At 64.0% G+C, this 20,615-nt stretch overlaps 1 protein-coding gene across 1 annotated transcript in view; it reads right to left on the bottom strand.

Moving 5' to 3' along the window:
* Positions 1-10,759, bottom strand: part of LOC147412552 (retinal guanylyl cyclase 1-like) — a 38,768-nt gene extending 28,009 nt beyond the window's left edge. Inside the window, 4 exon segments of the mRNA XM_086481243.1 lie at positions 1,070-1,424; positions 7,362-7,663; positions 9,608-10,701; positions 10,755-10,759. Of these exon segments, the coding sequence (XP_086337369.1) occupies positions 1,070-1,424; positions 7,362-7,663; positions 9,608-10,701; positions 10,755-10,759 (1,756 nt within the window).
* Between the last annotated feature and the right edge of the window lie 9,856 nt (positions 10,760-20,615).

The following is a 20,615-nucleotide window of genomic DNA, read 5'->3' as shown; positions in this document are numbered from 1 at the left end:
GAGGGTTGGATGGATGGATGGATGGTTGGATGGTTGGATGGATGGATGGTTGGATGGAGGGATGGATGGAGGGATGGATGGAGGGATGGATGGATGGATGGATGGATGGATGGATGGATGGATGGAGGGATGGATGGATGGAGGGATGGATGGTTGGATGGTTGGATGGAGGGATGGATGGATGGATGGATGGTTGGATGGTTGGATGGATGGATGGTTGGATGGAGGGATGGATGGAGGGATGGATGGAGGGATGGATGGATGGATGGATGGATGGATGGATGGATGGATGGTTGGATGGTTGGATGGATGGATGGTTGGATGAATGGATGGTCGGATGGATGGATGGATGGATGGATGGATGGATGGTTGGGTGGATGGTTGGATGGTTGGATGGATGGATGGATGGATGGAGGGATGGATGGATGGAGGGATGGATGGTTGGATGGAGGGTTGGATGGATGGATGGATGGTTGGATGGTTGGATGGATGGATGGATGGATGGATGGATGGATGGATGGATGGTTGGGTGGATGGTTGGATGGTTGGATGGATGGATGGATGGAGGGATGGATGGATGGAGGGATGGATGGTTGGATGGTTGGATGGAGGGATGGATGGATGGATGGATGGATGGTTGGATGGATGGATGGTTGGATGGAGGGATGGATGGAGGGATGGAGGGACGGAGGGAGGGATGGATGGAGGAATGGAGGGATGGAGGGATGGATGGATGGAGGGATGGATGGAGGGATGGATGGATGGAGGGATGTTTGGATGGGTGGATGGATGGAGAGAGGGAAGGACGACGGGATGGACGGACGGATCAACTTGTGGAGGAAGGAACAGATGGATGGATGGACGGACGGAGAGAGGGATGGATGGACGGACAGAGGGACGGAGGGGTGGACAGAGGGATGGATGGATGGACAGAGGGACGGAGGGGTGGACGGAGGGACGGGTGGCCGGCGGGGTGGCTGGCCGGCCGGTTGGGCAGCTCAGGGTGACCCAGGAGGTGACCGGTGACCCCGCCAGCGGCGGGCGAAGGCCCGCGGCGCCGCCCGCTCACCCCCGTTGCAGATGGAGCCCGAGTCGAACCAGCAGCCGGCGTCGGTGCCGGGGCTGGAGCTGTGGGGCCAGTGGACGCCGTGGCCACGGTAGCTCAGCCCCCGCGTGCCCGGTGCCAGCCCGTAGACGGGCCACAAGTGGTCGCCTTTGCCGTCCGTGTCCAGCACCACGTAGGGGACGGTGACGTCGCCGTCCTCGGCGACGGCGAAGGGCTGGCAGAAGCCCTCCAGCTGGAAGTCGCGGGCGTTCTCGGCCACGCTGGTGCCCATCACCCAGCGGCCCGTTTGCCGCGTGGCCTCCACCGCCTTGGCCAGGAAGTAGATGGAGTTGTAGATGGTGGCAAAGAGGGGGTGGACCTGGGGGGCGGGAAGAGGTGTCAGGGGGTGCGGAGGTACCGCCGGCAGCTCCAGGGGGCTGGGGTGGCACCCATAGGACGACGCCGTTGGCCACGGCCATCCCCACCCAATGCCGTTGGCCATGGTCATCTCCACCCAACGCCATTGGCCACGGCCATCTCCACCCAATGTTGTTGGCCACGGTCATCTCCACCCAACACCATTGACCATGGCCATCTCCACACAATGCTGTTGGCCACGGCCATCTCCACCCAAGCCTGTTGGCCATGGTCATCACCCAACACTACTGGCCATGGCCACCTCCACCCAACACCATTGACCACGGCCACCTCCACCCAATGTTGTTGGCCACGGCCATCTCCACCCAATGTTGTTGGCCATGGTCATCTCCACCCAATGCCATTGACCATGGCCATCTCCACCCAAGCCTTCTGGCCACGGCCATCTTCACCCAACGCCGTTGACCATGGCCATCTTCACCCAAGCCTTTTGGCCACGGCCATCTCCACCCAACATTATTCACCACGGTCATCTCCACCCAAGCCTGTTGGCCACGGTCATCACCCAACACCATTGACCACGGCCACCTCCACCCAACACTGGTGGCCATGGCCATCTCCACCCAATGCCATTGACCACGGCCATCTCCACCCAAGCCTGTTGGCCATGGTCATCACCCAACACTGCTGGCCATGGTCATCATCCAACACTGCTGGCCATGGCCACTTCCACACAATGCTGCTGACCATGGCCACCTCCTCCCAACACCATTGACCATGGCCATCTCCACCCAAGCCTGTTGGCCACGGCCATCTCCACCCAAGCCTGTTGGCCATGGTCATCACCCAGCACTGCTGCCCATGGCCACCTCCACCCAACAACATTGACCACGGCCACCTCCACCCAATGACATTGACCACGGCCATCTCCACCCAATGTTGTTGGCCATGGCCATCTTCACCCAACGCCGTTGACCATGGCCATCTTCACCCAAGCCTTTTGGCCACGGCCATCTCCACCCAACATTATTCACCACGGTCATCTCCACCCAAGCCTGTTGGCCACGGTCATCACCCAACACCATTGACCCCAGCCACCTCCACCCAACACTGGTGGCCATGGCCATCTCCACCCAATGCCATTGACCACGGCCATCTCCACCCAAGCCTGTTGGCCATGGTCATCACCCAACACTGCTGGCCATGGTCATCATCCAACACTGCTGGCCATGGCCACTTCCACACAATGCTGCTGACCATGGCCACCTCCTCCCAACACCATTGACCATGGCCATCTCCACCCAAGCCTGTTGGCCACGGCCATCTCCACCCAAGCCTGTTGGCCATGGTCATCACCCAGCACTGCTGCCCATGGCCACCTCCACCCAACAACATTGACCACGGCCACCTCCACCCAATGACATTGACCACGGCCATCTCCACCCAATGTTGTTGGCCATGGCCATCTTCACCCAACGCCGTTGACCATGGCCATCTTCACCCAAGCCTTTTGGCCACGGCCATCTCCACCCAACATTATTCACCACGGTCATCTCCACCCAAGCCTGTTGGCCACGGTCATCACCCAACACCATTGACCCCAGCCACCTCCACCCAACACTGGTGGCCATGGCCATCTCCACCCAATGCCATTGACCACGGCCATCTCCACCCAAGCCTGTTGGCCATGGTCATCATCCAACACTGCTGGCCATGGCCACTTCCACACAATGCTGCTGACCATGGCCACCTCCACCCAACACCATTGACCATGGTCATCTCCACACAATGCTGTTGGCCACGGCCATCTCCACCCAAGCCTGTTGGCCATGGTCATCACCCAGCACTGCTGCCCATGGCCACTTCCACCCAACACCATTGACCACGGCCACCTCCACCCAGTGACATTGACCACGGCCACCTCCACCCAATGTTGTTGGCCACGGCCATCCCCACCCAATGCCGTTGGCCACGGCCATCTCCACCCAAGCCTTCTGGCCATGGCCATCTTCACCCAACGCTGTTGACCATGGCCATCTTCACCCAACCCTTTTGGCCACGGCCATCTCCACCCAACATTATTCACCATGGTCATCTCCACCCAAGCCTGTTGGCCATGGTCATCACCCAACACTGCTGGCCATGGCCACCTCCACCCAATGCTGCTGGCCACGGTCATCTCCACCCAACGCCATTGACCATGGCCATCTTCACCCAACCCTTTTGGCCACGGCCATCTCCACCCAACATTATTCACCACGGTCATCTCCACCCAAGCCTGTTGGCCATGGTCATCACCCAACACTGCTGTCCATGGCCACCTCCACCCAATGCTGCTGACCATGGCCACCTCCACCCAACACCATTGACCATGGCCATCTCCACACAATGCTGTTGGCCACGGCCATCTCCACCCAACACTGCTGGCCATGGTCATCACCCAACACTGCTGGCCATGGCCACCTCCACCCAATGCTGCTGGCCACGGTCATCTCCACCCAACGCCATTGACCACGGCCATCTTCACCCAACATCATTGACCATGGCCACCTCCACCCAACGCTGCTGGCCATGGCCACCTCCACCCAGTGCCATTGACCACAGCCACCTCCACCCAACGCCATTGACCACGGCCATCTCCACCCAGTGCTGCTGGCCATGGCCACCTCCACCCAACACCATTGACCATGGCCATCTCCACACAATGCTGTTGGCCACGGCCATCTCCACACAATGCTGTTGGCCACGGCCATCTCCACCCAACACTGGTGGCCATGGTCATCACCCAACACTGCTGGCCATGGTCATCACCCAACACTGCTGGCCATGGCCACCTCCACCCAATGCTGCTGGCCACGGTCATCTCCACCCAACGCCATTGACCACGGCCATCTTCACCCAACATCATTGACCACGGCCACCTCCACCCAACGCTGCTAGCCATGGCCACCTCCACCCAATGCCATTGACCATGGCCATCTCCACCCAAGCCTGTTGGCCACGGTCATCACCTAACACTGCTGGCCATGGCCACCTCCACCCAGTGCTGTTGGCCATGGCCACCTCCACCCAACGCCTCTGACCATAGTTATCTCCAAACAAGCCTGTTGGCCATGGTCATCACCCAACACTGCTGACCATGGCCACGTCCACCCAACGCTGCTGGACACAGTCATCTCCACCCAATGCTGCTGGCCATGGCCACCTCCACCCAACGCCATTGACCATGGTCATCTCCACCCAAGCCTGTTGGCCACAGTCATCACCCAACACTGCTGACCATGGCCACTTCCATCCAACATTGCTGGCCATGGCCACCTCCACACAACGCCATTGACCACAGCCACCTCCACCCAACGCTGCTGGCCACAGCCATCTCCACCCAACGCCATTGACCACGGCCATCTCCACCCAGTGCTGCTGGCCATGGCCACCTCCACCCAATGCCATTGACCACGGCCATCTCCACACGAAGCCGTGGGCCATGGTCATCTCCACCCAAGCCTGTTGGCCATGGTCATCACCCAACACGGCTGGCCATGGCCACCTCCACCCAACACTGCTGGCCATGGCCACCTCCACCCAATGCTACTGGCCACGGTCATCTCAACCCAACGCCATTGACCATGGCCACATTCTCCACCAACTGCCCCACCCCACATCCAACCCATAACCCTGATGACTCCCATCCCCACCCCTTGGATGTGTCCTTCACCCCACAGATGCGTTCCCTCACCCCATAGATACGTCCCTCACCCCACGGATGTGTCCCTCACCCCACAGATACGTCCCTCACCCCTTGGATGCGTCCCTCACCCCACAGATGCGTTCCCTCACCCCATAGACACGTCCCTCACCCCTTGGATGCGTCCCTCACCCCACAGATGCGTTCCCTCACCCCATAGACACGTCCCTCACCCCTTGGATGTGTCCTTCACCCCACAGATGCGTTCCCTCACCCCATAGATACGTCCCTCACCCCACGGATATGTCCCTCACCCCACAGATGCGTTCCCTCACCCCATAGATACGTCCCTCACACCCTGGATGTGTCCTTCACTCCTTGGATGTGTCCCTCACCCCACAGATCCGTTCCCTCACCCCATAGACATGTCCCTCACCCCCTGGATGTGTCCTTCACCCCACAGATGCGTTCCCTCACCCCATAGACACGTCCCTCACCCCCTGGATGTGTCTTTCACCCCACAGATGCGTTCCCTCACCCCGTAGACACGTCCCTCACCCCATAGATATGTCCCTCACCCCACAGATGCGTTCCCTCACCCCATAGATACGTCCCTCACCCCACAGATGCGTTCCCTCACCCCATAGATACGTCCCTCACACCCTGGATGTGTCCTTCACTCCTTGGATGTGTCCCTCACCCCACAGATCCGTTCCCTCACCCCATAGACACGTCCCTCACCCCTTGGATGTGTCCTTCACCCCACAGATGCGTTCCCTCACCCCATAGATACGTCCCTCACCCCACGGATATGTCCCTCACCCCACAGATGCGTTCCCTCACCCCATAGATACGTCCCTCACACCCTGGATGTGTCCTTCACTCCTTGGATGTGTCCCTCACCCCACAGATCCGTTCCCTCACCCCATAGACACGTCCCTCACACCCTGGATGTGTCCTTCACCCCACAGATGCGTTCCCTCACCCCATAGACACGTCCCTCACCCCCTGGATGTGTCTTTCACCCCACAGATGCGTTCCCTCACCCCGTAGACACGTCCCTCACCCCATAGATATGTCCCTCACCCCACAGATGCGTTCCCTCACCCCATAGATACGTCCCTCACCCCACAGATGCGTTCCCTCACCCCATAGATACGTCCCTCACCCCCTGGATGTGTCCTTCACCCCTTGGATGTGTCCTTCACCCCACAGATGCATTCCCTCACCCCATAGATACGTCCCTCACCCCACGGATGTGTCCCTCACCCCACAGATACGTCCCTCACCCCTTGGATGCGTCCCTCACCCCACAGATGCGTTCCCTCACCCCATAGACACGTCCCTCACCCCTTGGATGCGTCCCTCACCCCACAGATGCGTTCCCTCACCCCATAGACACGTCCCTCACCCCTTGGATGTGTCCTTCACCCCACAGATGCGTTCCCTCACCCCATAGATACGTCCCTCACCCCACGGATATGTCCCTCACCCCACAGATGCGTTCCCTCACCCCATAGACACGTCCCTCACCCCTTGGATGTGTCCCTCACCCCACAGATGCGTTCCCTCACCCCATAGACACGTCCCTCACCCCTTGGATGCGTCCCTCACCCCACAGATGCGTTCCTTTACCCCATAGATACGTCCCTCACAACCCTGGATGTGTCCTTCACCCCTTGGATGTGTCCTTCACCCCACAGATGCATTCCCTCACCCCATAGATACGTCCCTCACCCCACAGATGTGTCCCTCACACCATAGACATGTCCCTCACCCCTTGGATGCGTCCCTCACCCCACAGATGCATTCCCTCACCCCATAGATACGTCCCTCACACCCTGGATGTGTCCTTCACTCCTTGGATGTGTCCCTCACCCCACAGGTCCGTTCCCTCACCCCATAGACACGTCCCTCACCCCATAGATATGTCCCTCACCCCACAGATGCGTTCCCTCACCCCATAGATACGTCCCTCACACCCTGGATGTGTCCCTCACCCCCTGGATGTGTCCCTCACCCCACAGATGCGTTACCTCACCCCATAGACACGTCCCTCACCCCATAGATACGTCCCTCACCCCACAGATGCGTTCCCTCACCCCATAGATACGTCCCTCACCCCTTGGATGCGTCCCTCACCCCACAGATGCGTTCCCTCACCCCATAGACACATCCCTGACCCCTTGGATGCGTCCCTCGCCCCCCCGGAGGTACCCCCAACCCCCTGGAGATGCCTCCCCCCGCCCCCACCTGCAGGGGGTCGATGTGCGCAGGGACCTCGTAGGCCTCCTTGGCCTGCTCGAGGGCCTCGTGGAAGGTGACGTCGGGCGAGTCGATGGTGACGGTGAGGACGGCGTCGTAGGCCAGGCGCAGCTTGGTGTTGTCGGCCAGGACGGGGTAGGGCACGCGGCGGTAGGGCAGGGGGAAGGTGAGGGCGTCGTAGGGGATGAAGACGTAGGTGCCGTCGGTCATGCCCATGTCCTCGGCCTTCTCCAGGAGCACCCGCTGCTCCTCGCCGCCCAGCAGCACCGAGTGCATGCACATCACCACCACTGCGGGGGGGCGGGGGGCGGGGTCACCGGGGTGGGGGGACACACCCCGTCCGCCTCCCGGCGCCCGCTGGAGCTGCCCAACCTGCTGCTGGAGGTCCTCCATCCAGGGCCGCCTGCTCCGTCCTTCCTCCGCCCACCTCCAGCCTTCCTCCACCTCCGCCGTCTCCACCCACCCATGTCCTCCACCTCCATCCAGCCTTCCTCTCCCAGCTCCTCCATCTCCATCCGTCTTCCATCCATCTATGTCCTCCACCTCCATCCATCCTTCCTCTCCCAGCTCCATCCATCCTTCTTCTGCCATCTCCATCCATCCTTCATCCACCCACGCCCACCATCTCCATTCATCCTTCCTCTCCCAGCCCCTCCATCTCCATCCATCCTTCCTCCACCCACCCATGTCCACCACCTCCATCCATCCTTCCTCTCCCAGCTCCTCCATCCCCATCCATCCTTCCTCCATCCACCCACGCCCACCATCTCCATTCATCCTTACTCTCCCAGCTCCATCCACCCATTTTCCATCCATCCACGCCCACCACCTCCATCCATCCTTCTCCCAGCTCCATCCATCCTTCCTCTCCCAGCTCCATACATCCACCCATGCCCACCTTCTCCATCCACCCTTCTTCTGCCATCTCCATCCATCCTTCCTCCACCCACCCACGCCCACCATCTCCATTCATCCTTACTCTCCCAGCTCCATCCACCCATTTTCCATCCATCCACCTCCTCCACCTCCATCCATCCTTCTTCTCCCAGCTCTATCCATCCTTCTTCTGCCATCTCCATCCATCCTTCATCCACCCACGCCCACCATCTCCATTCATCCTTACTCTCCCAGCTCCATCCACCCATTTTCCATCCATCCACCTCCTCCACCTCCATCCATCCTTCTTCTGCCATCTCCATCCATCCTTCATCCATCCATGTCCTCCACCTCCATCTAGCCTTCGTCTCCCAGATCCTCCATATCCACCCATCCTTCCTCCATCCATCCACACCCACCAACTCCATCCATCCTTCTTCTCCCAGCTCCATCCCTCCATGCCCACCACCCCCATCCAACCCTCCTTCTCCCATCCCCATCCATCCTTCCTCTCCCAGCTCCTTCTTCTCCACCCATCCTTCCAGCTCCATCCACCCATCCACGTCCACCACCTCCATCCATCCTTCTCCCACCTCCATCCATCCTTCTTCTGCCATCTCCATCCATCCTTCCTCTCCCAGCTCCTCCATCCCCATCCATCCTTCCTCCACCCACCTATGTCCACCACCTCCATCCATCCTTCTGCCACCTCCCTCCACCCTTCCTCTCCCATCTCCATCCACTCTTCTTCTCCCAGCTCCATCCATCCATGCCCACCACCTCCATCCATCCTTCTTCTCCCAGCTCCATCCATCCATGTCCACCACATCCATTCAACCCTCCTTCTCCCAGCTCCATCCATCCATCTATGCCCACCATCTCCATCCATCCTTCCTCTCCCGTCTCCATCCATCCTTCCTCTCCCAGCTCCTCCATCTCCATCCATCCTTCCTCCACCCACCCATGTCCACCACCTCCATCCATCCTTCCTCTCCCATCCCCTACATCTCCATCCATCCTTCCTCCATCCACCCACGCCCACCATCTCCACCCATCCTTACTCTCCCAGCTCCATCCACCCATTTTCCACCCATCCATGTCCTCCACCTCCACCCATCCTTCCTCTCCCAGCTCCTCCATCTCCATCCATCCTTCCTCCACCCATCCATGTCCTCCACCTCCATCCATCCTTCCTCTCCCACCTCCTCCATCTCCACCCATCCTTCCTCCCCCCACCCACGCCCACCACCTCCCCCCACCCTCTTGCCACCTCCCCCCACCCTCCTGCCACCTCCCCCCACCCTTCCTCTCCCCCTTCCCCCCCCCCCACGCCCCCCTCCCCCCTCCCCCCCCCTCACCTCGGACGCCGTCAGCCCTCTGCACCCTCCTCAGCGCCTCGCCGGCCTCCTCCTCCCGCGGCCCCGCCGTGGTGACGACGGTGACGGGCAGCCCCCGCGCCCGCAGGTCCTGGGCCAAGCCCTGCCCCACCTCCCGCCAGAGGTCCTGCGGGGCGGCCACCACCGCCACGTGGGCCCAGCGGAAGAAGCGGAGGACGGCGTGGAGCACCCCGACGGGCTCCGGCATGGGGGTCACCAAGGTGTCCAAGCCCTCGACGTCCCCCAAGCAAGCCCAGGAGACCAAGGGCTTGTTCCAGGCGGCCGCCAAGAGCCCCGCAGCCCCGCAGGTGGCCGGGTTGAGAGGTCCCACCAGACCGGTGGCGTAACGTTCGGCGTTGAGGAGCCCCGTCACCGCCTGGGGGGTCTGGCACGCCTCGGCCAGCACCACCGCGTCCCACCAGTAGCCTTCGTTGAGGGTTGGGTCACGGTTGAGACGGGTCACGGCCAAGCGAGAGGCCACCTCCGGCAAAGCCCGGGCCAGGATGGGGTCGCAGGTCCAAGGACCCATCACCCCCACCTTGAAGGTGGCCCCCCACGTCGGGGGCGGGTGGAGGAGGAGGAGGAGGAGAAGGAGGAGGAGGTGGGGAGGCCACCGCGGGTGGTGGGAGAGGCGGAGGAAGAAGGTAGAGGAGATGGCACCGTGGCGGGAGGGGACGGTTTGGGAGGCGCCGTCGCCATGGGAGGTGATGCCACCATCGTGGGAGGTGCCATCGCGGGAGGCGCCGCTGGTGTGGGTGACACCGTGGCTGTGGGACGTGCCACCACCGTGGGAGATGATGCCACCGCCGTGGGAGATGATGCCACCACCGTCGGAGATGCCACCATCGTGGGAGATGCCAACGTGGGAGGTGCCGCTGGTTCGGGTGACGCTGTGGCTGTGGGATGTGCCGCCACCGTGGGAGATGATGCCACCACCGTGGGAGATGCCACCACCATGGGAGATGCCACCATCGTGGGAGATGCCACCGTTGTGGGAGATGCCACCACCGTGGGAGATGCCACCACCATAGAAGGTGCCATTGTGGGAGACGCCGCTGGTTCTGGTGACACCGTGACTGTGGGAGATGATGCCACCACCGTGGGAGATGATGCCACCATCGCAGGAGACGCCATCATGGCAGGTGTCACTGTGGGAGGTGCCATCGCGGGAGATGCCGCTGGTTTGGGTGACTCCCTGGCTGTTGGAGGTGCCACCGTGGGAGTTGTCACCACCGTGGGAGACACTGTCACGGGAGATGACACTGTCGTGGGAGATGCCACCACCATGGGAGATGCCGCCACCGTGGGAGACGCCACCGTTGTGGTCGATGTCACTTTTCGGGGAGATGCCACCATCATGGGACCTGCTGCCGGTGTGGGGGATGCCACCAGCCTGGGAGATGGCATTAAGGGCCGTGCCACCACCGTGGGAGATGCCACCACCGTGGGAGACGCTGTCATGGAAGATGCCACCACTGTGGGAGACGCCACCAACGCAGGAGATGCCACCGCCGTGGGAGATGTCATCCTGGGAGATGCCACCACGGTTGGAGACGCTGTTTTGGGAGATGCCACTACTGTGGGAGACGCCGTCACTACGGGAGATGCCACCACCGTGGGAGACGCTGTCATGGGAGGTGCCACCACCAGGGGAGATGCCACCACCAGGGGAGATGCCACCACCGTGGGAGATGCTGTCACTATGGGAGATGCCACCACCATGGGAGACATTGTGATGGGAGATGCCACCACTGTGGGAGATGCCACCAACGCAGGAGATGCCACCACCGAGGGAGATGTCATCCTGGGAGATGCCACCCGTGTGGGAGACGCTGCCATGGGAGATGCCACCACTGTGGGAGACGTCATGGGAGATGCCACCACTGTTGGAGACGTTGTCATGGGAGATGCCACCACTATGGGAGATGCTGTCACTATGGGAGATGCCACGACCGTGGGAGATGCCACCACTGTGGGAGACGTCATCATGGGAGATGCCACCACTGTAGGAGCTGTCACTCTTCTGGGAGATGCCATCGCCACGGGAGATGCCACCACCGTGGAAGACGCCGTTGTGGGAGGTGCCACCCCCGTAGAAAATGTCATCCCTGTGGGAGGCGCCACCACGGGAGGTGCCACCACCGCGGGAGATGACGTCACGGGGGACGTCGCCAGTACGGGGGATGCCACCACAGGGGATGTCACCGCAGGAGACGCCGCCGTGGCAGAAGCCACCACAGGAAGAGTCATCGTGGGAGATGCCACCGTGGGAGGCGATGTCACCGTGGGAGATGATGTCACCATGGGAGATGATGTCACCATGGGAGATGCCATCATGGGAGGTGCCACCATGGGAGATGCCACCATGGGAGATGATGTCACCATGGGAGATGCCACCATGGGAGATGACGTCACCATGGGAGATGATGTCACCATGGGAGATGCCACCATGAGAGATGATGTCACCATGGGAGATGCCACCATGGGAGATGACGTCACCATGAGAGATGATGTCACCATGGGAGATGCCACCACGGGAGATGCCACCACGGGAGATGATGTCACCATGGGAGATGCCACCATGGGAGATGACGTCACCATGGGAGATGACGTCACCACGGGAGATGGTGTCACCATGAGAGATGATGTCACCATGGGAGATGACGTCACCATGGGAGATGCCACCATGGCCGAAGCCAGCGCAGACGGTGCCACCGCACGCCACATCCCCGTGGGAGAAGCCACCGCGGGGCCGCATGGTCCAGGGCGGGAGGGGGCCGTTGGGGACGAGGCGGGGGGTCCTCAGGCCCTGGGGGGTCGCGGCGGGAGGCGCCGGGGGCATCCGGTGGGATCCAGCGATGTCACCATGGTGGGACGGGGACCGGGGGCGCCGCAGGGCCGGGGGCCACCACCTGTGGGAGAAGAGGGGTGAGAGGAGGAGGGGGGGGGCAGGGGGGTGGGTGACCCCCTGGATGCCTGGGTCCCTTGGGTGGGGGGGTCCCAGAAACCAGGGTCCATGGGTGGGGGAGGGGTCTTAGATGCCTGGTCCCACGAGTGGGGGGGGTCCCAGAAACCAGGGTCCACGGTGGGGGGGGGGTCCTGAACACCTGGGTCCATGGGGGGGGGTCCCAGAAACCTGGGTCCATGGGTGGGGGGAGGGTCCTGAACACCTGGGTCCATGGGGGGGGGTCCCAGAAACCAGGGTCCATGGATGGGGGGGGGGTCTCAGATGCTTGGTCCCATGGGGGGGGGGGGTGTCCCAGAAACCTGGTTCCATGGGTGGGGGGTCCCAGAAACCTAGGTCCCTGGGTGGGGGAAGGGGTCCCAGAAACCAGGGTCCATGGAGGGGGGGGTCCCAGAAACCTGGGTCCATGGATTGGGGGGGGGGGGGTCTCAGATGCCTGGTCCCACGGGTGGGGGGGTCCCAGAAACTTGGGTCCCTTGGGTGGGGGGAGGGTCCTGAACACCTGGGTCCATGGGGGGGGGTCCCAGAAACCTGGGTCCATGGAAGGGGGGGTCCCAGAAACCTGGGTCCATGGGTGGGGGGTCCCAGAAACCAGGGTCCATGGAAGGGGGGGTCCCAGAAACCAGGGTCCATGGATGGGGGGGGGGGTGTCTCAGATGCCTGGTCCCATGGGTGGGGGGGTCCCAGAAACTTGGGTCCATGGGTGGGGGGGGGTCTTGAACACCTGGGTCCATGGGGGGGGTCCCAGAAACCTGGGTTCATGGGGGGGGGGGGTGTCCCAGATGCCTGGTCCCACGGGTGGGGGGGTCCCTGATACCTGGGTCCCTTGGGTGGGGGGCAGGTCCCGGATACCTGGGTCCATGGGGGGGGGGGGGGGGGGAGGAGCCGGCCCTAGATAACCCCCCCTCCCCGCTCCCATCATCCCTTGTGGCCCCGTTAATCCCCCGGGGGGGGGTAAAACCGGGATTATCCCCCCCCCCCCCCCCCCGCCCCAGTGCAGGGTGGTGGGGCCACGTGCGGGGCTGGGGGGCAAAGGGGGGGACACACACACACAACTGCAGCCGATGTCACACCCCCCCCCCCCGTGAAACCCCCCCCTAAAACCTGCACCGGGTGTCACCCCCACCCTGCAACACCCCCACGCGGTGTCACCCCCACCTGGTGTCACTCGCATCTAGTGTCACCCCCCACGCGGTGTCACCCCCACCCTGTGACACCCCTTTATGGTGTCACCCCCTTATGGTGTCGCCCGCACGCTGTGACACCCCCATCTGGTGACACCCCCCAGCCGGTGTCACCCCCCACCTGGTGTCACTAGCACCCAGTGTGTCACCCCCCAGGCGGTGACACCCGCTCACAGGGTGACACCCCCCACCCTATGACACCCCCACCCTGAGCCACCCTGAGCTGATGTCACCCCCATATGGTGTCACCCTCACCCAGTGAGACCCCCACGCGGTGTCACCCCCTCACCTGGTGTCACCCCCAAGTGGTGTCACCCCCCACCTGGTGTCACCCCCACCTGGTGTCACCCTCACCCAGTGACACCCCCACCTGGTGTCACCCCCACCTGGTGTCACCCCCACCTGGTGTCACCCGCACCCAGCGACACCCCCACGCGGTGTCACCCCCCACCTGGTGTCACCCGCACCCAGTGACACCCCCACGCGGTGTCACCCCCCACCTGGCGTCACCCCCACGCGGTATCACCCCCCACCTGGTGTCACCCCCCACCTGGTGTCACCCCCCACCTGGTGTCACCCGCACCCAGCGACACCCCCACGCGGTGTCACCCCCCCACCTGGTGTCACCCCCCACCTGGTGTCACCCTCACCAGGTGTCACCCGCACCCAGTGACACCCCCACGTGGTGTCACCCCCCACCTGGTGTCACCCCCACCCGGTGTCACCCGCACCCAGCGACACCCCCACGCGGTGTCACCCCCCACCTGGTGTCACCCCCACCTGGTGTCACCCGCACCCAGTGACACCCCCACGCGGTGTCACCCCCCACCTGGCGTCACCCCCACACGGTGTCACCCCCCACCTGGTGTCACCCCCCACCTGGTGTCACCCGCACGCAGTGACACCCCCACACGGTGTCACCCCCTTACGGCGTCACCCCCTTACGGTGACACACCCCCCCAGTGTCACACCCCCCCCCCCCCGCCGGTGTCACACCCCCCCCCGTGTCCCCGCGCCGGTGCCGGGTCAGGCGGTGCCGTAATCCCGCCCCGGTTATTTTTGGCACCTTCATCCCCCGCAGCCGGGTCACCCCGTGCACCGCGGCTGCACACGCGTGTGCCGGGACACGTCGCGCACCTGCACACGCGTGTGCCGGGGATACGTGTCACACCTGCACACGCGTGTGCCGGGGATACGTGTCACACCTGTACACGCGTGTGCCGGGGACATGTGTCACACTGCACATGTGTGTGCCGGGGATACGTGTCACACCTGTACACGCGTGTGCCGGGGACATGTGTCACACCTGTACACGCGTGTGCTGGGGACACGTGTCACACTGCACATGTGTGTGCCGGGGATACGTGTCACAGCTGCACACACGTGTGCCAGGCTACGTGTCACACCTGCACACGCGTGTGCCGGGGCACCTGTCACTCCTGCACATGCGTGTGCCGGGGATACGTGTCACAGCTGCACACACATGTCCTGGGGACACGTCACACCTGCACATGCGTGTGCCAGGCTACGAGTCACACGTGCACACGCGTGTCCTGGGGAAACATCACACCTGCACACGCGTGTGCCAGGACAAGTCTCACACCTGCACACGCGTGTCCCTGGGACACGTCACACCTGCACACGCGTGTGCCAGGACAAGTCTCACACCTGCACACGCGTGTCCCTGGGACACGTCACACCTGCACACGCGTGTGCTGGGATACGTCTCACACCTGCACACGTGTGTCCTGGGGACGCATCTCACACGTGCACATGCGTGTCCCTGGGACACGTCTCACCTGCACACGCGTGTGCCTGGGATATGTGTCACACTGCACACACGTGTGCTGGGGACACATCACGCCTGCACACATGTGTGCCGGGATACGTCTCACACCTGCACACGCGTGTCCTGGGGACACACATCACACCTGCACACGTGTGTTCTGGGCACACAGCCCCACCTGCCCACGCGTGTCCTGGGGACACACACCACACCTGCACACGCGTGTGCCGGGATACGTCTCACACCTGCACACGCGTGTCCTGGGGACACACATCACACCTGCACACGCATGTGCTGGGATACGTCTCACACCTGCACACGTGTGTCCTGGGGACACACATCACACCTGCACACGCGTGTGCTGGGATACGTCTCACACCTGCACACGTGTGTCCTGGGGACACACATCACACCTGCACACGTGTGTTCTGGGCACACAGCCCCACCTGCACACGCGTGTCCTGGGCACACGGCCCAAGCCGCACACGCGTGTCCTGGGGACACACATCACACCTGCACTCGCGTGTCCTGGGCACACGGCCCCACCTGCCCACGCGTGTCCTGGGGACACACGTCACACCTGCACACGCGTGTCCTGGGCACACGGCCCGAGCTGCACACGCGTGTGCCACGACACGTCTCGCACACGCGTGTGCACACACGACCCCTCCCCCCCCCCGCCTTCCCCCACCCAGCAGGGCCCCGGGTGTCTGGGAAATGGGAAAGGAGGGGACCTGGGCGCCCGGGGGGGGACCCCAATATCCCAGGAGGGGACCCCAATACCCTGGGAGGGGACCCGGGCGCCCGGGGGGGGGACCCCAATATCCCAGGAGAGGACCCCAGTACCCCAGGAGGGGACCCGGGCACCCGGGGGGGGACCCCAATATCCCATGAGGGGACCCCAATACCCTGGGAGGGGACCCAGGTGCCCGGGGGGGGACCCCAAGGGGTCTGGGAAGGGGCACCCCAATACCCCAGGAGGGGATCCAGGCGTCTTGAGGGGACCCCAATACCCTGGGAGGGGACCCCAATAGCCCACGAGGGGACCCCAATACCCTTGGAGGGGACCCAGGTTTCTGGGGGGACACCGGGCGTCCAGGAAGGGGCACCCCAATAGCCCAGGAGGGGACCTGGGCACCCGGGGGGGACCCCAATACCCTGGGAAAGGACCCAGGTGCCCAGGGGGGGACCCCAAGGGGTCTGGGAAGGGGCACCCCAATACCCCAGGAGGGGATCCAGGCGTCTTGAGGGGACCCCAATACCCTGGGAGGGGACCCCAATAGCCCACGAGGGGACCCCAATACCCTTGGAGGGGACCCAGGTTTCTGGGGGGACACCGGGCGTCCAGGAAGGGGCACCCCAATAGCCCCAGGAGGGGACCCGGGCACCCGGGGGGGACCCCAATACCCTGGGAAAGGACCCAGGTGCCCGGGGGGGGACCCCAATACCCTGGGAGGGGACCCCAATAGCCCATGAGGGGACCCAGGTGTCTGGAGGGGACCCCAATATCCTGGTAGAGGACCCAGGCATGTGGGTGGGGGACCCCATTGCCCCGGGAGGGGACCCCAACACCCCAGGAGGGGACCCCAATACCCTGAGAGGGGACCCAGGAGTCCAGGAGGGGGCCCCCAATATCCCAGTAAAGGACCCAGACATGCGCGTGAGGGACCCCAATATCCTGGGCGGGACCCCAGGCATCTGGGAAGGGGCACCCCAATTTCCAAGGAGGGGGACCCCAGTACCCTGGGAGGGGACACAGGAGTCCAGGAGGGGACCCCAATATCCCGGGAGGGGACCCCAATATCCCAGGAGGGGACTCAGGCATCCAGGAGGGGACCCCAATACCCCCAGAGGGGACCCCAATACCCTTGGAGGGGACCCAGGAGTCCGGGAGGGGACCCCAATATCCTGGGAGAGGACCCAGGCATCTAGGAATGGGGACCCCAATATCCCAGGAGGGAACCCCAATAATCTGGGAGGGAATCCAGGCATCTGGGAAGGGGGACCCCAATATGAGGGGACCCAGGCATCCAGGAGGGGACCCAGGGGCACCCCAATATCCCAGGAGGGGACCCAGGCATTCAAGAGGGGACCCCAAAATCCCAGTAGAGGACGCAGGCATCGAGGAAGGGGCGCCCCAATACCCCAGGCGGGGACCCCAATACCCTGGGAGATGACCCAGGCGTCCGAGAGGGGACCCCAAAACCCCGGGAGGGGACCTCAATACCCCGGGAGGGGACCCAGGAGTGCAGGAGGGGACCCCAAAATCCAGTAGAGGGCCTAGGCATCCAGGAGGGGACCCCAATACCCCGGGAGGGAACCCAGGAGGCCCAGTGGGGGGGGGGGGTAAGGAGGGGGGGAGGGGGGGGGGGCGTCCCCCCCTTACCTGTTCCCAGGCCCCGGTCGGTGGGTGCCACGGGGTGGGGGGGGTGGGGGGGGCCGGTGCCCCCCGGACTCCTGGGTCCCCTCTCGGTGCTGCCCCCAGGGTGCCCCCGTGGCCACCAGCACCCGTGTGCGGCCACAGAGGGGGGGGGGGGGGGACGGGGGGGGGGACGGGGGGGGCCCTAATCCCCCTCCCCTCCCCCTCCCTTCGTAGGTGTAATCAGCTTAACGAGGGGAGGGGGGAGGGGAGGGCGGGGGGGGGGGCCCTGTGGGTGCTGGGAGACGGGACGGCAGCACCCACGGGGGTATGGGGGGGGGGGCGACACGAGTGACAGGGACACCCGTGGGGGAGGGGGGGGGGGTTGGGGGAGGGGGTCGCGGGTGGACACTGGGTGCCCCCTGGGGGTGCTGGGGGGGGGGGAGGGGGGCACAGGGACACGGCAGGGGACACGGGGGGGGGGACCCGCGGGGATTTTGGGAGCCATTGGGGGGCCTCTGAGCGCCCCCCCCCCCCCCGCCCCGCGACCCCAAAAGTGGCTGAATGTGCCCCAAAATGGGGCTCTGAACCCCACCCCCCACCCCCCACCCCCCCCCGCTACCCCTCGGGACGCCAAAACTGGCTCAATGTGGCCCAAAACGGGGCTCTGACGCTCCGCCCCCCGCCCGCCCCGCCGCCTCCCCTCGGGACCCCAAAACTGCCGCTTTTGGCCCCAAAGCGGCTCTGGGCCCCGCCTGTCACTCACGGCCCCAGACACGCCCTCGGACACGCCCCCGCCGCGCCAGCGCCCCGCCCAGGCCGCGCCCCCTCACGGGCGGGACCACGCCCCCTCCCTATTTTCCCACCCCCCCCGCACTGACCACGCCTCCCCGCTGATCTGACCCCGCCCCCGTCCTGCCCCGCCCGGCCGCGGCCGCCATGTTGGGTGAGGCGGAAGCGGAAGTGGCGGCAGCGGCGGCGGCGGGGCCGGGGCGAAGTGAGGCGGCGGGGCGGAGGTGAGGCGGTGCGGGGAACTGGGGGGACTGGGGCGAACTGGGGGGGACTGGGGGGGCCCGGGAGGGCCCGGGACCAGCGAGGCTGCCTGGGCTGCCAGGCACTGGGAGGTACTGGGGGGTACTGGGAGGCACTGAGGGTAAAGGCACTGGGAGGCACTGGGAGGTGCTGGGGGGGCTCTGGGGATACTGAGGGGTACCAGGGGCACTGGGAGGCACTGGGGAGTACTGGGAGGTACTGAGGGTAACGGCACTAGGGATACTGGGAGAACTGGGAGTGACGGCACTGGGGGATACTGGGAGGCACTGGGGTACAGCACTGGGAGGCACTGGAAAGCACTGGGAGGTGCTGGGGGGGCTCTGGGGATACTGGGGGGTACCAGGGGCACTGGGAGGTACTGGGAGGTACTGGGAGGTACTGAGGGTATCGGCACTAGGGATACTGGGAGGAACTGGGAGTAACGGCACTGGGGGATACTGGGAGGCAGTGGGGGTAACAGCACTGGGAGGCACTGGAAAGCACTGGGAGGTGCTGAGGGGGCTCTGGGGATACTGGGGGGTACCAGGGGCACTGGGAGAACTGGGGGCGACGGCACTGGGGATACTGGGAGGCACTGGGGGTAATGGCACTGGGAGGTGCTGCGGAGGGCTCTGGGGGATAGTGAGGGGTACCAGGGGTACTGGAGTCACTGGGGGTACTGGAGATACTGGAGGCAATGGCACTGGGGGATACTGGGAGGTACTGGGAGGTGCTGGGGCTAATGGCACTGGGGGATACTGGGAGGCACTGGGAGGTGCTGGGGCTAATGGCACTGGGGGGTACTGGGAGGTGCTGGGATGGCTCTGGGGATACTGGGGTGTACCGGGGGCACTGGGAGGCCCCCTGGGGGTTACTGGGAATACAGATAGGTACTGGGGAGCACTGGGGGATACTGGGGAGCACTGGGGGGTCATGGGGTAACGGGACTTCAGTAGCACTGGGGGTTACTGGGGGATACTGGGGGTCCCTGGGGGATTTGGGGGCCTCCCCGTGGGGGTCTAGCGCCCCCCCCCCCAGCTTTGGGGTCCCTGAGGGGTTTAAGCCGCCCCACCCCCCCCGGATTGGAGGTCCCCCCTGTGGGATTTGGGGGGATCCCCTGTGGGGTTTGGGGGTCCCCCCCTAGGATTTGGGGTTGTCCCCCTGGATTTGGGGACCCCCCCCATGGGGGTTTGGGGTCCCTCCATGGGCTCTGGGTCCCCCCACCCTGGGATTGAGGTCCCCTGCCATGGAAGTTTGGGGTCCCCCCGGGGGGTTTTGGGGTCCCCCCCGGGATTTGAGGTCCCCCGGGGTTTGGGGGACCCCCCCATGGGGATTTGGGGTGTCCCCCCCCAGGATTTGGGTCCCTCCATGGACTTTGGGTCCCTGATCCGGGATTGAGGTCCCCCTGCCATGGAAGTTTTGGGTCCCCCCGGGGTTTTGGGGTCCCCCCCGGGGTTTTGGGGTTCCCCGGGGGTTTGGGGACCCCCCCATGGGGATTTGGGGTGTCCCAGGATTTGGGTCCCCCACTGTGGAAGTTTGGGGTCCCCTCCATGGGCTTTAGGTCCCTGATCCAGGATTGAGGTCCACTGCCATGCAAGTTTGGGGTCCCCCCCGGGGTTTGGGTGTCCCCCTCGGGGGTTTTGGGGTTCCCCGGGGATTTGGGG

The sequence above is a fragment of the Leptosomus discolor genome, unplaced genomic scaffold, assembly GCF_034619465.1.
Source record: "Leptosomus discolor isolate bLepDis1 unplaced genomic scaffold, bLepDis1.hap2 HAP2_SCAFFOLD_223, whole genome shotgun sequence".
NCBI classification, from domain to species: Eukaryota; Metazoa; Chordata; class Aves; order Leptosomiformes; family Leptosomidae; genus Leptosomus; species Leptosomus discolor.
The sequence above is the reverse complement of the archived record's forward strand: the minus strand, read 5'-3'. Positions and strand labels throughout refer to the sequence as shown.